The 17146-nt window shown below is 36.1% G+C and overlaps 1 protein-coding gene across 5 annotated transcripts in view; it reads left to right on the plus strand.

Moving 5' to 3' along the window:
• The window catches only part of LOC144309460 (homeobox protein Mohawk-like), a 63438-nt gene that overhangs the window by 10606 nt on the left and 35686 nt on the right, over positions 1-17146 (plus strand). The window contains exon 4 of one of the 5 annotated variants that reach the window (XM_077890535.1): positions 2283-2439. The exons of the other annotated variants lie outside the window; for them this stretch is intronic. Within the exon in view, the coding sequence (XP_077746661.1) occupies positions 2283-2293 (11 nt within the window). The 3' untranslated portion in view covers positions 2294-2439. Of the gene's footprint in view, positions 1-2282; positions 2440-17146 lie in introns of those variants that run through there. 5 annotated transcript variants of the gene reach the window in all.

Consider the following 17146-nt stretch of genomic DNA (forward strand, 5'->3'; position numbering starts at 1 on the left):
AAAATTGTGGAAACATTGAATGCAGTTATGACAGTACAAATATATATATAGACAAAAACAAGGAAGATTTTTTGAAACAATGAAGATTAATTTTGATTAGGTGGAATAATTGAAGATCTATTATTTTGTGAAATTTCTTATAAATTTCTTTATGTTACCCAGTAGAAACAAATTTGAAATTTACACATTGTGATGAATCTTCTGAAAATGCATGCTCTTTTCAAAGGTGATAAAGTAGAAAACCAAAGAGGGAAACTTGCCTGTATAGTTGATACTTCTCGAAATTAAGTATCTTGGCCATTTATTTTTATTAAAATATCCAATCAATGGCCTGTTCATCTGCCAAGTTCTATTTTTAAATAAAAGCCTATTTTTTAGTTATGCAAACAATGAGAAAGCAACCTAGACATGTAAACTTCTGGTTTTGCATGCATGAGTATGAACTTTAAAAAGAACGAAATAAATTTTTTGGTTTTGTGGATAGAGAGTTGAGAAAGATTGGTGGTCTAAGACTCGTCTGCTAAATCTCAGCCTGAAATAATAAATGGCTGTCTTCTGGGGGAACCGAGCGACAACGTTGCTGCAGTTGTAGCTGGGTTACCACTCAAGCATAAATAGTAGAACAGGGGATTTCAATAAATACTTTCTGAGCAACTGCTATGGTTTTCTCTGGCATACAGGCTTATTCTGAATTCCTTCAATTCCTTCTGGTTATATCTTTCTTTCTTTGCCTAAAAAGAAATCCTCTCAATCTGCTATTAAATACCACTCCCCTCCTCCACCCCAGTTTTATAGTAGTGCAAAGATTTTGTCCTTTTTTTAAAGATTTTTTAAAAAATTTATTCATGAGACACACACACACAGAGGCAGAGACATAGGCAGAGGGAGAAGCAGACTCCCTGTGGGGATCATGATACAGGACTCGATCCCAGGACCCCGGGATCACACCCTGAGCCAGAGACAGACACTCAATCACTGAGCCACCCAGGTGTCCCTAGTGCAAAGATTTCATCTTTTAAATTCTTTTTCAAGACTAGATCACCTTTAAACATAGTGTATTAATTTATCTATGCTAAAAAAGAATTGTATCCATTTCCTCACCCATTTTTAGTATCTTATGATTCATTCCATTAATGATAATTGAATAAAAAAAAGCCAAATGAAAGAGTTGGTGTGTGGAAAGATAATGTATCACTGAGTTTCATTTCACCTGTTCTTGTAAATTCTAGGAGGGTGAAGCCTGCTAGATTATAAAGTAGTAATCATAATTAACACATATAGGTGGATAGAAGTCTTTTCTATGTCAGTGTGTATTAATCAGATTAGCTTCCTCTCCACTTGACTGACAACATCAAAGTAGATGCAAACATGTTTTTGTTGATTTTATGTAGACATTAAACATTTTTTTGTAATCTACAGTCTCCCCATCATGCAAGGGATAAAAAAGATTTTTTCCCCCAGGGGACAAAATAGGCTTTCAATAAGTATTGGCTAAAATATTTCTTTCTAACAGCAGAAATTATAACATTAGAATTGATTAGGGGCCCCTGGGTGGCTCAGTCGTTGAGCATCTGCCTTTGGCTCAGGTCGTGATCCTGGGGTCCTGGGATACAGTCCTACATCAGGCTCCCTTTGGGGAGCCTGCTTCTCCCTCTGCCTATGTCTCTGCCTCTTTCTGTGTGTCTTTCATGAATAAATAAATAAAATCTTTAAACAAGAATTGACTAGAATTATTAAGGTTATTGCTTCTAAATACAGCTAAATAATACTTGAGAAAACTTAGTCACTCAGTGTTGTCTATGTCTAAATTAAAATTACAATACTGTTCATCTTACTGTTCATCATGTTAGGTTAATGGATGACAATTTTCAGGTATGTGATGGAGTGAATCCCCATGACAAACTGACCTCGAGCCCTCTAGTCCCTCAGTGAGTCTGCTCTCTGAGGTATCAGGATGAAGACTAGCTTTAATATCCACCTCCATTTCTATTGAATCAGTACTGATATTCTCCAGATGGGACCATCCATGAAGGAGCTATGTGCCATCTGTGCCACCTTACAGTGAGTCCTCACTGGAGCCTTTCCTAACTTGCATTGCAGTTTGATTTATCCTCAAAAACCTAACAAATTTCCTTCTTTACTGAAGGAGAAAGGAGAGGTTTCTAAGAAGTCTATTGACAAGGGGAAAAATCAGGCAAGTCTTGAAGTAAAACGGGTAGACTTCTTCCCCTTCTTTTGCTTGGCTTGAGAACAAATCCCTGTTATGTTCTTTCTTTTTGCAGCTCACAAATGATCAACTTATAAATGGCTAGTACATTTGAATGCTTATTCTCTGAGCCCCACTGCTCTGCTAGTATATAATTCATAAATTTAACCAGCTCCCACAGGCTGAATGTTTAAACTTCATCGTGTTAAACTGTCTAAAATCCCTCTTAATTAGACACATGTGGTGTGGCAAAAACATACAGGCCGATAGAACTCTTTTCCTATGGTAGTGTGAATTAATTAGATTAGCTTCCCCTCCACTTGACTGAGGTGAATATCCCTGAAGAAATGGAGATTTTGATTGAGAGAAAAAAAAGAAGTCATTTATTTGCTACATGGAATTTTTTGGAAGGTAGAGGCCATTTGGATGGCCTGCCACAGTTGGAGCAAAATGACAGAACTAAGGATTTTGGTTATTAGGGAAAGAGGAAATAGGAAGTAGAAAATAAGTTTGGGAGGATGCCAGAGGCTAAATGCCATTTTCAAACATTTCCTCTCAGCTAATGATGTTCTTTTTTCTCTCTTCCTACATACACAAGTACTTTAGAATGTAAAGGGCATTATCAGTGGTAAAAACCCAGGTATGCTCAGGAGTTCAGTAAAACCACTGGGTTAGGGATGCCTGGGTGGCTCAGCAGTTGAGCATCTGCCTTTGGCTCAAAACCTGATCCCGGAGTCCAGGGGCAGTCTCACATCAGGCTCCCTGTGGGGAACCTACTTCTTCTGTCTCTGCCTCTCTCTGTGTGTCTCATGAATAAATAAATAAAATCTTAAAAAAAAAAAAAAAGCATTGAATTAGCCTGGGATTTAACCTTAACTTTATACAGAATGGCTTCTTTGAAGAAGTGCACTCCCAGTTCGGAAAGCTGACTTTCACAGGTACGTTTCTGAGATACAGTTCTCTCATGTATGAGGTGCTCTTTCATGCATTCATTCCATGTACAAAAATATTAAGAGCCACTCTACACAGGCCCTATCCTAGGCTCACTGGAGCCCTGTGCTTTGTGCTAGGCTGCTCAACAAAGAAACCATAGTTACATGAAGCAGAAGAAAGATTTAAAGGGCTGTCTTGGCAGATCTTTTTCAACAGTGAATAATCACTACTAATTTATATGTTTCATCAATTTTAGGTTTTGTATTTGTGAGTAGCTTAAAGAAAGCTTCATGGTAGTCAAGAGAAGGCTTTGTCAAGAGCCAGCTGTTAAAATAGTATGTTTCTGTGTACATAGTAGTTTCTCTATGGGATTTGTTGACTAGTAAGTCTGCTTTGGATACTTTTATCTTCTTTTATTTCCCTTTTTGTGCCTGTCACTTCCTTATTTTTAGTGAAAGAGCTAAGCTTTGCCCTTTTGGATTATTCCAGACATTCTTTTCCTGGCATGCAAATGACTGCTCATGTACTTCAGCGGAGAATAATAAAACCCTCTATCACGAGCCCAGTTAGTGACATTTAAAGGATACTTGAAAGGTTATCCAATTTCTTGTCTTGTATCCTTACTACAATAATACTTTGCCTATCAAACACCATCTGGGAATGAGGTATTCCATCATAAGTGAAATCTCCAAGTAGAAATTTAAGTACTGATTTTAAAAATATAGAATTGTCTGTTCTCCTAAGATGATAATATTAAACACAGCATGTGGGGTGTGCTTCAATATCCTTTCTTCTCTAAACTACCTCCTCCTATTGCTTTTTATATATTCCACCCTTTCAAATCAGTAGTTTCAGAATTAACCACAATCCTAAACTTGCCCCTAATATCTTTGAATAAAGAATGATGTCTTTCTCATAGCCATTTGAAAAGGGTTCTTTCCTAATTACTTATTCCAAAGCAGTAATCTTATAAATGATATCTACAGAAGTTCTGACTTTCGGGTAGGCGTGAGGTTACTCCAGAATCATTCAAACTTAAGCACGATATTCTAAACACCATAGATTTGTAAATGTTTATCAGTGATGATGAAAGCCAAATACATCATATGGAGTATTTAACAGTAGCTTGCTTTTTAAAATTAAATTTCCTTTATGAATTCACTTGCAAAATTTAAATGAAATTGCAAAAGTGTTCCATCTACTGTTAAAAACTGAGAGAGTAATGGCAAACAAAAATTTAAAAAAAAAGAACAACTATTGGCATGAGCAGTTTTCTGATTTCTTCTGATTTCTTCAGGGGTAACTTTTCCTTCACTTTTCTTTGTTCTTTGGTATTACATGAGAGTCTGAAAAACCATAAATGTAAATACTGAGACCTAAAGCCCCTATACCATATGGCTTGCAAACAAATCGGAAGTCTATGGCAGTTTGGTTTAGAAAATATACACATTTTTTAGAACTATGTTTAGTCCTAATGTTTTCTGTCCTTTTACATTGTTAAAAATGTACGTTTTGCATTCCTTTTACATTTTACAATGTAACAAACATTACATTTCTTCTATCTGATACCTAAGTATGATAGCAACACTAAATCACATTTGTGGGAACATTTTACATTGTAACAAATATTACATTTCTTCTATCCGATACCTAAGTATGATAGCAACACTAATACACATTTGTGGGAAGGTTAGACACACTGTTTTTCTGAAAGACAGCGGTATTCTGTCTCTCTTTTGTGCTGATACTCACTGCCTTATGTGTTTAAAAGTTCTCTGGGGTCCTGAAGTGGTGTTTTATACATTTTATAGCCCCCTTAGCACTTCATACAGTGTCTTTCCCATATTTGCCCCGTAACTGTTTCTTAAATGAGTTAGTGTTTTAATGATCTGGTCTGTTTGCCTTCCAAACTATAAAGGACATTTTAATGTACACATATACATGTTGATCTGTGTCCCTGAACATGATAAGAGAAAAAAAATGATCTTGAATAAGTTTAAACAGCTTTTTTAAAAAGAGGCAATTGTGAAAAAAGTTAAAGCCAGAGGAAAATGCTAAACAAAATGTAGCTGAAAACTTCGAGAGGTTTAAGAGATTCAACATAGTAATTTAGAAAGTATAAAATGAAACTAACCCAATTTTCAAGTAAATAAGTGACTTTCTGGAAAATATGATGATAAATGGAAAAGACTAGCTAATTTTTAGAAATCCACCAAAGAATGAAAAGTGTAACAGGTAGACAAAAAACAAGTATTTGTTGTATATCTCTATCTAGTACATAGCCTTGTAAGATCTGAGAAACCAAGATTTAGATCCACTGATTTAAACTCTTCGCTACATCTCTCAGGATTGATATGACAGCTTTGACTTTTTAAGAATGACTACTTTTAATCCGGTAACAATTGAAGAAAATCTATGCAAAAATTTTACATTTTCTTTTTCCTCCATTTACTGGAGTAAAGATCCCATACATTTTACATATTTTCCTATTAAAAACAAGTTTACCAACCGGAAATTTTGATTTTTCTAGCTTGCCATTACTTTCCTAATGTCATTCAGTCAGTTATCATCAATTGTCTGCAACTGTCTTCACTTCAAACTTGCTGGAGTGGTCAGTCACATCCTGGTGCTGTTTCATAGAAGTGCTTGTTCATGTCACTATATTTAAGACTGTGTCAGTATTTCCATTAAGAAACTTTTTTTTTTCATTCCCTAGGGCTTCTAAATAAGTCATAAAAATTCAAGCCCAGCTCAAAGCTGGCATAAAAGGGCCTTTTTTTCTTCTCTTATGTATAAGGAACATAAGTGCATAACTCCCACTAATTCTAAATTTGGTTAGGCTTGTAAACTCTACACACTGAAGAAGAGACCAAATAAGATCCATTGACACTTCTCCAGTCTGGGACTAAAAAGGATGTCAAAAAGTTTTTACTGTCTGTGAAAATAACAAGACATTCTATTTAATGAATATGGAAGTGGTTTCTTTTCTTTCTTTCTTTTTTGGTTAACTGCAGTTAGTTTTTCCCTTCTGCCTCCCTACTTTGTTTCTAAAATTAAACAGGTATTTTTCTATGTCAAAATGTGTCTTGTTGATGTAACAGAATTTTTACTCAGAATAAATACGTGTTTTCTTCCAGACCAGAATTTTGGTACTTTTAAATTTTGGAAACTCCTGTTCTTGTTTTCTATTAGAAATTATATCATTTATAGTTGTGAGTTTTGAGGAAGCAACAAAGTAACAATTTTGTTCACTCACAAAAGAAATGGTTCTTTTACAAATTTTGAATTTTTCTCTTAGTTTTCAGTTTAGGTCAAGGAAGGCCGTTTAAAATACAATTGCATAATGCCCCTTTTCTCCTTTTCTTCTTTAACAACTTTGTTACCCAATTTCTCTCATTTTCACTGTACTAAAGAAGGAAATAGTCAAGGATATTTTTATAAATCCAAGAGTGAACTTTAATGGCTCCTCTAGTTCAATTCTTGAATTTGCAGGTTAGAAAATTGTTTTAGGCTCTATTCTAGGCATTGAAATTGTTAGTGTTTTTGGATGAGTTGCTTAGTTGTTTGGAGATATGATCCAGATCCTTGGTACAATAAGTCTGATTGCTTTGGGCAATTTCAGGTACTTAATTGACTTTTACTTTTAAATAAAAGTAAATACTTAAGTCATTTTTTGTTGAACTTTTGAGAACTTAGGCAGGGTATATGTTCATTTAAAAAACGTTCTCTATTTTAATGGCTGCAGTGGAAAGATCTTTACATATGTTTATGGACTGCAGGCTGTAATAGGCATCGTTACCTAGGGGTCATCCTTTGGTTACTAAGGGAAATATGAATAGTTTGCAGAAAACGCCTGAAACTTAATACTGCTGGTTTGTGTGTGTGTGTCTGCATGTGTGTGTAGTCATAGTGGTGAAAGAAATTGGATGTAGTTAGGAAAACAAAGTGGCTTTTCAAAATGACCAGTGGTATCTTCCTTCTGCCTTGTGTGGACACTGGAGACCTTGAATCCTTACCTGATAGTGGCCAGAAAAAAACTTGAGTGATAATAACAACCCAAATTGAAAATGGTTTGGGGAAGATAGACTAGTCTCAGGTTTAAGCACAACATTGCTCATCTATTTCCAACAATTTTAGATCTTTCCAGTCTGAAAAGCAAGCTATGAAAATACTCACAGATTTGGGCAACCCTGAAGTGATGGCACTGTGGCCAGGATGCTCTCAAGTGCATGTTGTGTCTCTCTTGCCATCCTGCACTTCAGAGAGGATTAAAAACAGTTTCTTGCCTACCGGCTTCAGTGCTTTAGAGCATCTTTGATACAGTGACCAAGATGAACATCTTTGACAGAAAGAATGTATTCCCTTTTTGGTGCCATTATACACTACACTACACACACACACACACACACACAGAGTACACAAAAGCAATTTTGCCTTTGATCAAGTGTCATTAAATAAAAAGAACAAAAAAAAAGTTTTCAGTGGTGATTTTGAGAGAAATATTTTGGTGATATAAAAACAGAAAACAACACAAATGAAAATGAAACCTTTTCAAGTGCTAAAAAGTAGTCAGAGACAATCATTCATGAAGTGAGATTTCCAAGAAACAGTTTGCTTCTTTTAAATTTTCACATAGTTGATTGTGTATTTAAAATTTAGAACTGATAGTCCCTTCGATCAAGCCAGGTTCAGGTTATGGTGGACAAAGCTCTTAGTATGGCAGAGACATTTCAAGTAAGAATGCCCTGTTCTGCCAAGACTGTCATTATGACACTAAAATGTAGCCTTTTGCTAAGGGCCAGAATTCAGTCTCTCCTTCCAGTTTCTACACTGATTTAGACAACAGATGCATAAAAGGCAACGTGGTATTCAGGATCATTTGTCACATGGCTTCAGGGCAAGAGGATGGCTATCTGGCAAGAGGGGGAATTCCTTAAATGTTACTGGGTCTTACATTTCTAAATGTAAAATCCCTGGCCAGAAGTTATTTGGTGCCAAGTGCCTTTGGTGTGATGTCTTCGCCTGAGCACAAAACTAGATGGTTATAATATTGTGGCTGCTTGAGAACCCACATAGCTTTTGCTAGTTTGCAACTGAGGTTGACTGCCATTGTTTTGCATTTTCTTTTATCATTGTCTTGACTTCATTTTATCTCTCTTGGTGTTCCCCCCCACTCCTCAATTCTTTCTGAGCTGCTAAATCTATCCAGTTGGATCAAGGAATTTTTTCACAACCTTGTCAGTAGTGCAGTTGGTCTTGTCTTAGTTTTTATTGTGTCTCCTGGGTTCCTTTACTTTAGACCTTTCCAGAAAAATGGCACCAGTTCAGATTTACTCATAACCCATGGGGCCTCTGGTTTATCTAACCTGTGTTCTTTTTTCCTTCAGGAGGTTTTTTATTTATATTTTTTCTTAAAATGTGCTTTAAAAAGTACAAACATAAATCATCTGGAATAGTAATTTTCAACTATCTTGAAAGGTGTTTGAGGACTATTTCATGGTTACTATGATTGAAGCAGTAAAATTTAGTTTATAGTTACAATAACTTTCCTCTCATTAGGAAAATATAAAAAATCTCAACGTTATGATTTCATGACATATTACCAACCCCTAAATACCATTCCTAATTCCCACCCTCTGACATACACACTCAGTGAAATGCTAATAGGAAGCTCAGAACAAAAAGACAAAGGCAAATGATCTATGTTCTATTTGATCTCATCCTGTCTCTCAGGTACTTTAACTAAAATTATGGTATAAATGAGTAGGGACTCTGGAAACAATACAAGTTTAATCTGTATTTTGACTATAGTTAAATTCCTACTGTTTCATATGTGGTTTGAAAAATGACTTTATTGGGTTCAAATTTTCTCTGTAGTAAGCCTCCATACCTGACCTGAAAATTAGCCACTTGTAGATTAGGCCACAGGAAGTTATAATGTGGAAAGAGCAGAAACCAATTGCCTTTGAAACCAGGAGCTCCATATTCAGCTGAACTGCTAGCAGCTAGGTATGTGTTCCAAGGCAAGTTCTTTTATTAACCAGGGCCTTGGTTTTCCTTCACTTGTAAAATGGGGATGCATAAGTATTTTATACCTTTGAAAATCTGAGATTCTGCGAAAAAGTAGAGGGAGAAAAAGAAGGCTACAGTTGACAAAGTCATAGTTAAGTGCATACCATTTTATCACTACAAATTTGGACTCTGAGCTCAGGAACATTTCAAAGGAGCTTCAGGGAGCTTGGCCACAGGAGCCCCCATGGTAGTAGGAAAGGACCTTGCCCAGGGAGGGTTTTGTACCTTAAGGGTAGGTTAGGATGCCAAGAGTGGAGAGGGCTTATGATTAAATATGTCAGTGTGTTCTTTATGTCTTGTGTCATTTTTAGGTAGACCTATCCCAAAAAAACATAAAAACAAACTTTTATTATTTTAATTGTACATTTATATACTTGTACATTGTACAAGTATATAAAAAGATAAAGATAAATTGTACATTTATCTACCTAAACTTTTTTGTAAATTATATGAAGTAGTGATCTGATTTCTGTTTTTTCCTCAACACCATTTGTCCCAACACAACTTACTGAGTACTTCCACATTTCCTTACATATTTGAAATGCTACCTTTATTATACCTTACCTTCCTTTTAATGTGTCTATTTCTAGACTCTAATGTATTCCACCAAACTTTTAAAATATTTCTACATCAGTAGCACACTGTTTTTGTGACTGGAGCCTTATTGTGCATTTTGACATATGGCAGGGAATGTCTGCTGTCCGTGTTTTCAAAATACTCTCATCAAGGCACTTAAGATTTTCTTTTCCAGTTGAACTTTGGACAAGATTGACAAGTTTCATTTAAAAAATTTCATTGGAAATTCATCTGGGATTGCATTGAATTTATATAGTAATTTGGGGAATATCTCTATCCTTATTATATCATCTTTCCACTCAGTCTTTCCATTTATGCTGATTATTTTTCAGGATATTCAATAAATTTTTATAGTTTTCTTTACATAAGGTTTACATACTTCTCATTAAATTATTAGATGTTTTATTTTTTCATTTTTATTGTTTCCATTGTGGATGAATTCCAATCTATTACATATTATCATATTTATCACTGATATATAATAGGAAATCTGTTGAGGTTTGTGTATTTTTCTTATACCATCTTATATTTTCTTTTACCTGATTGTCAGAGGATGAATAAACATCCAACTTTCAAATAGTAACAGCTTTATGTACTTATTCTGCTCTTTTCTCTCTTGCCCTTATTCCCTCCCTCCAGTTATTACATTCCATTGACCAAATTTTCCAAAACAATGTTGGATAATAGTAGTGATGGCAGGCATCAAAGGGAATTTTTCTTATATTTTACTGTTAAGTATAACGTTTGCAGAAAATTTCTGATGTCATCACTTTGTCAAGGTAAGGGATTCTCTTTCCATTCCTAGATTATTTAATAAGAGATTCTCCCCACTCCCAAAATGTACACATAACTAAATAGGTTATTATAATGATCAGATGCTAATTCCACAATTTTTAATACCATTTGACTGTCCTCTTTTAATCTGTTTGTGTAGAGTAAGTTTCTTAGGGTTTAACCTCCTTGAATTCTTTTTCTTTTTTTTTTTAGATTTTATTTATTTATTCCTGAGAGACAGAGAGAGGCAGAGACACAGGCAGAGGGAGAAGCAGGCTCCATGCAGGGAGCCCGATGTGGGACTTGAAACTGGGACTCCAGAATCACACCCTAGGCCGATGGCAGCGCTAAACCGCTGAGCCACCAGGGCTGCCCTTATTTAATCATTTTATATCAAAATTCTCAAGTGAGCTTTATCTATAATTTTCTTTTGTTCTAACACTCTCCTTGCACAATTTTGATATTAGAGGTATACCAGGCTTGTGGAATGAGCTAGAAAATACTTCATCTTTTCCTACTCTGGAAAAGTTTAAACAACGTAAGGATTAGTTTTTCTGTATATCTTGAGGATTGGAAAGAGTTCATCTATGAAATCATCTTGGCCTGGGATCCCTTGGTTCTCTACTTTCTCTCACATGCTCTTCATCTTTCCCTCCATATCATGAACAATTATCTCTGCTTTATCTTCCAGATCACTCATTTGGTCATCAGCTTTGCCCCATCCATTCTATTGGTCAGCCTTTCTACTTCTTTTAATTTTGGTGTCTTGTTTTTTATTTTCTAAGAACATCATTTTTTTTCTTATCACTCCTTTTTCATAGCAGTCATAACCCCTGTAGAGATCAGAAGTTATCTGAATCTCTACTCTGCATCTCTTAATGGCCTTTATGCCTTTGCTAGGAGTCATCTTTGCTAGGTCCCCTAACTTGTTTAAAGAACATTTGTAGAAACTGTGTCCTGGATTCAGGTAATCTAGAGGTGCTCTACAGACTCAGCAAGGAAAAGCATGGGCTAGCTCTTCTGATGTCTGTTCTATAACTGGTAACCTTCATGATTCTTCCCATGGCCCACTTTGTTCTCTATAAATTCCTGGCTTGTAGTGTCTTCTGTGCCCTGTTGGGAAAAGCAGCTCACACTCTACCACACTCTGCCACTTGTTTTGAGTTGTAGTTCTCTGTGTAGATTTCCTCATCAATTTAGTCTGCATTTCATCTTTTGTGAATTTCTCAATTTTTCTGATTTGATGGTGGTGCCATTTATTGTTTTCAAGCATTGCTAGGCACTTGTTTTTAAATTTACATCCCATAATTTCAATGGGATTTTGAGAGACATAAGTAAAGCTTCTTCAGTGCACCATCTTAAAGGGAACTCTGTAATATAGACTGTTGTCAGTAAATGTTTTTCTCAAAGATGTTTGTTGCTGATAGTTTTTAGTGGGAATTTACACACATTCAGAATTATGTATAGATTTTGAATATCAAAGGAATAATAAATAAAGAGTAATTTCATACAGAATGGAACATGGGAACTCCTGGAAAAATCTTGCTGGGTTTCATGTACATAAACATGACACATTATGATGATAAGACTTTCCAAACTTCAGTGCTTGAAATAAAAAGGTAAATATAATTTAAATAAAAAATACTTGTAATTATGACATGATATTGTAGTAGTTGGTAGTCATAGACCTAATAAATGCTACACTTTTGAAATGTGATTTTTTTTGAAATGTGATAGTATCCATTTCAAATCTGAATGGATACTATTTTACCCTCTAGTTGAGCATGTGGCAGGACTTGCTAGAACTAACTTTTCTTTTCACCCTTCCAGTGGAAAACCTAAGTTCTTTGTGAGTGAGTACTGTTGGGAATTTTTAAGTAAAAAAAAGTGGCTAAGAATTCCATTCCTTTTCCCCAATCATTCCGTCAAGCAAATCGATTAATGGAGCATTGAATAATCATATACTTCAGATTGTTAGGTTTTTTTTTTTTACTCTTTTGTACTTGGATTACTTAATAATTTTTAGCTATTGCTATAAATATAGCTGATTAAAGTTATATATCAAAGTAAAGAGATGCCATGGGAGAGAAACTGTTATCATATTTCAAAAATATCATATTAAAGAGCTGCATATTAAAATTTACATATTTGATTTATTTTGAAAATGTCAGAATATCTTGACTTTCTCTAATTTCTTTCTTTTCCTTTCTTCCTTCCTTCCCTACCTTCCCCTCCTCCTTCAATCCCCTTCTCCAGTCTCTCTCTCTCTCTCTTTTTATTAAAGAGTAAAATGCATGATCTTTATTTAGGGCTCTGCTATCCAGATTCTTCCTCAGTTTGTTCGACTGTGGCTAAGCTGACTGAATATTTCACCACATTCTCATGTCTCTGGGCAGTGGTAGACTGACCACAGAATACTTTTCTATGAGTTTTCTTTCTTCCCTCAGGGATATTCTTGATTGTCCAGCTGTCAACATGTGGAGACTGTGCTATTTATACAGTAATTAATTTAAAATAGGCCACTGTTCCTAATGTCTTTCCTAGAGTAGCACCCTCTTTTATTTGGACCTAACATTTCCAGAGTCTTTTGCTTGTGATGACTTTATTGTCATGATGTTAGGCAATATCTGCTCTATGGGGTGGGTCTTTCTCTGGATTATATAGCAAATGCTTTGGTATATCCTTTGAAGCACTAGAATCATTTCGATGAGGTCAAGGGCTTTACATATTATCACTGGTTGATATGCTGTTGGGCAAAAAGAATAAACAGTAAATATCAGAGCTAATTTTTAGCCGGACATTGCAGCAAATCCCTTCACAAGGGTTTTTTTTTTTTTTTTTTTCCTGGAATATAGGGATTTGAAGGGCTTTCTTTTCCAACAAACCTGCATACCCTCTGTGGGAGATGCTAATGGGCAGCAATATATCCAAGCACTTATTCTAAGAAAATATTAAATGAAGGCTTTGAAATGAAGAAGAAGAAAGAAATGCTGGAAAGCCAGCTTGAGATCATGGAACATACATTGCTAGGAACAGACAGCTCATATGCCACAGACAGAAAAGGAGTATTTTTTAATACTTAACCATGACGGATTTGAAAGGGACAACTGTGGTTATAAAGTGCAGAATAGTTGTTACTCCTATGTATTGGCTTTATATCGGTACATAACAAATTACCACCAACAGCAACTTAATACCATTTATTACCTCTGAGTTTTATAAGCCAGAAGTCTGGCATTCATGACTGGATTCTCTACTCATAGTCTCACTACGTTGACATCAAGGTGTCAGTCACACTGGGCTCTTATCTGGGGGCGCTGGGAAAGATCACACTCATAAGTTTGTCTAAACTATTGGCATAAATAATTTCCTTGTGATTGTAAGACTGAGGACCCCACTTCTTTGCCTCTCAGCTTACCAAAGTTGCCTGATCCCCTCACTGGTTCTCCGCATTTTCAAACCAGCAACAGCACATTGCTCCCCTCTGACACTTAATCTTTCTGTCCTGTATCCCCACAGAATAAAGCTCTGAGTATAAGGGCATGTGTGATTAAATTGCACCCACTCAGATAATCCAGAATAATCTCCACAGTTTAGGGTCAGCTAATTGGTAATCTTAATTACCTCTGCAGTGCCACTTTTAATATGGAACATAACAGATTCACAGATGTGACACTGGGGAAAAAGTCACAGGGGCAAAATATTGCCTATCCCAGAAGAGATCACTTAGAGGGATTTAAGTAAGGTTTTGCCCATTCGATCTCAAAAGTTTAGACAATAAGCATTATAATTAGTGTGATCTTTTAATTATAAAGTATGAAAAGTATACTGCTTTGCTATGGATAGGTTTTGTGAAATCAAATCTTGTCTAAATAAATTAGTTGACATTTACATAATTAGTTACATATGAGTACAAAAATTGCACATTATGTATTCTCTTTATATATTTGATTAGTCTTGCTTTCCTTAATGATACATATATTTATCATAATAATATCATAATGTTAGCTCATAACATGAGGCTGTTTCTTAAAGATTTTATTTATTTATTTTGAGAGAGAAAGAGAGAAAGAGTGTGAGTAAGGGGAGGGCAGAAGGGGAGAGAGAGAGGAGGAGAATCCCATACAGACTCTACTCTGAGTGTGGAACCCAATGTAGGGCTCAGTCTCACAACCCTAAGATCATGACCTGAGCCAAAACCAAAAGTCAGACATTCAACCAACTGACCACAGCCATCCAGCTGCCCTGAAGCTGGCATTTTAACAAACATGCAACCATCAGACAACTGACAATGTATTTCTTTTTTTTTTTTAATTTTTATTTATTTATGATAGTCACAGAGAGAGAAAGAGAGAGAGGCAGAGACATAGGCAGAGGGAGAAGCAGGCTCCATGCACCGGGAGCCCGATGTGGGATTCGATCCCAGGTCTCCAGGCTCGCACCCTGGGCCAAAGGCAGGCGCCAAGCCGCTGCGCCACCCAGGGATCCCTGACAATGTATTTCTAAGGTAGATTCCTAAATGGTTCCCAGTGTGATGGTGAACATCTACTGCACATGGTAACAACAGTTGCCATTTATTGAGTGCTTACTATGTGCCTTGCACTGTGCTTTACCCTCATGTGCTATTTTATTTAACCCCACAATAACTCTGTGATATATGTCTTACTATCCTTACTTTGACGATGAAAGAACAGTTATATAAAATTTGTCCACATAAGCTGTGATGTTGCAGAGCTAGAATTCAAGCTCAGATCTGTTTGACTCTAAAGCCTTGCTCTGGACCCCCTTTTTTTTTTACTTTTCCCCAAACCTAGGGAAAGTTACACAGATGGTAATATCTTGAGAGATCCCCCCACCTCATTTTCCAAGATTTATTCTACCTCCTGGTTCCTAAGGAGCCTATGTCCTTGCTCTGTGCTCAGCCTCCCACCAATCATAGTAGGTACTCTGTCTACCCCTTCTGTCTTCTATAGTAAATGAATCGCCATTAAAAATTGCAGGACTTTATTTTAGGACAGCTGATGTCTGTGAGGTGATGGAAAACAGCATGGTCAAAATAGTTTAGGCATAATAATGACAATAATAGTAGCTGGTAATTATTGAGCACTGTTTACCAAGTGCCAGTCATTTTCTTACTTAATCTTCATAACGACCCTGTGAGGTAAGTACCACCTATCATCCCCATTTCCCACACAGTATTTTGAAAGCAGAACGTGCAGGTCTCTAAATGATTGAATGTGTGAGAGAGTATCAAAGGAGCCCCCTTCACTCCTCTGGGCCATCCTAATCATTTCTCCATTCCAGAAGATTATTATCAGCCTTGTCACTCCTTCATCTTTGATTACAACCTTCAGTCCAGAATTTATTTCATCACTTCCTTTGTAGTAATGCAAGTTTTTTCAGAGTCCCAGTATGAATGAGTATTTAAGGCTGGAGATGATGCCATTAGGACAAATTAGGACAGAGCTTTCTCTGTAGGACAGGCAATGGCACACAGGCCATAGACTTCCAGGAGGAAGTACAGAGCATCTCTGTAGAAAGGAGAAGGGATCCAGGGACATAACAATGGCCATAGGGAAGCAAACATCTGCCCAAAGCAATTTTCCTGAGAGCTGTGGAGCCCAAGCTGTGGAGAAAGTAGATAAAGCAATCATATAGAACAAGGGTGATGGGGCCCTTTATTAGGGGGAGCTTTTCCCTTGGAGGGGGCAGCAAATCTGTTGAGAAAAGAAGTCAGATTCTTTCCTGTAGCATCCTGAGTGGCCCCAGAGCACTGAGGGCAGGAGAGGAGCCGGCACTTGTCTAGAGTCTGGGGTCTAAGGCTTCACTTACAGCCTCTGCTGGTAAATTTGACTTCAGGCTTCTACTTCAAGCCACTCTATAGAAATCCACAGAAAATACAGCTGTGCCTTGAATTGCAGAATAGATACATTCCACAAACATTAGATTTAAATTGAATCAAATTTTAAAGACAGTGTAGAGACTTGATGACTTCAAATATTCCTGCATTGAATCCTTTGGTTATATGAAGGATATAACTCAACTTCTATGTTTCCTAAGTTTATATTCTAAGATATTAGGTTTTTCTTACATTTGAGGTTAAACAACAATATCAACTGCCTTTTATTAGTCCTGTCATTGTGTCAGCAGTAATGCCTATTAAAGTATTGCATCCTGATTGTAAAATGTAACTGAAATTACTGGAAAATATCATACTGAGTAGATGAACTGTGACTATCATAGTTTTAAAGCCACAAAAATGTTGTCTTTATGTGTGAGTGTATGCTCTCAGTTTTTGATCTTCCTATATTAATGAAGATTGTTACTTTAGGGGAAGAATTTTTTTTTTATTTTGAATGCTCTCTCCAAAAGTTGGACACAATAGCATTCCTTTAAAAAAAAAACCCTCATTTTTAATCTATAATTAAAGCCAAAGTTTTCTTTTAATTTTGAAAGCTTGTCCTTGAACTAAAATAACATGGAAAATTTTAAAACATGGCTCCAAGCTGCTGTAGATACATTTTATTTAAACCACAGAGACTGCAGTTGGATTTCTCAGTGCCAGACAGACTACAAATTGTAACT

This window comes from Canis aureus, unplaced genomic scaffold, assembly GCF_053574225.1.
Source record: "Canis aureus isolate CA01 unplaced genomic scaffold, VMU_Caureus_v.1.0 NW_027326411.1_RagTag, whole genome shotgun sequence".
In the NCBI taxonomy this organism is placed as follows: Eukaryota; Metazoa; Chordata; class Mammalia; order Carnivora; family Canidae; genus Canis; species Canis aureus.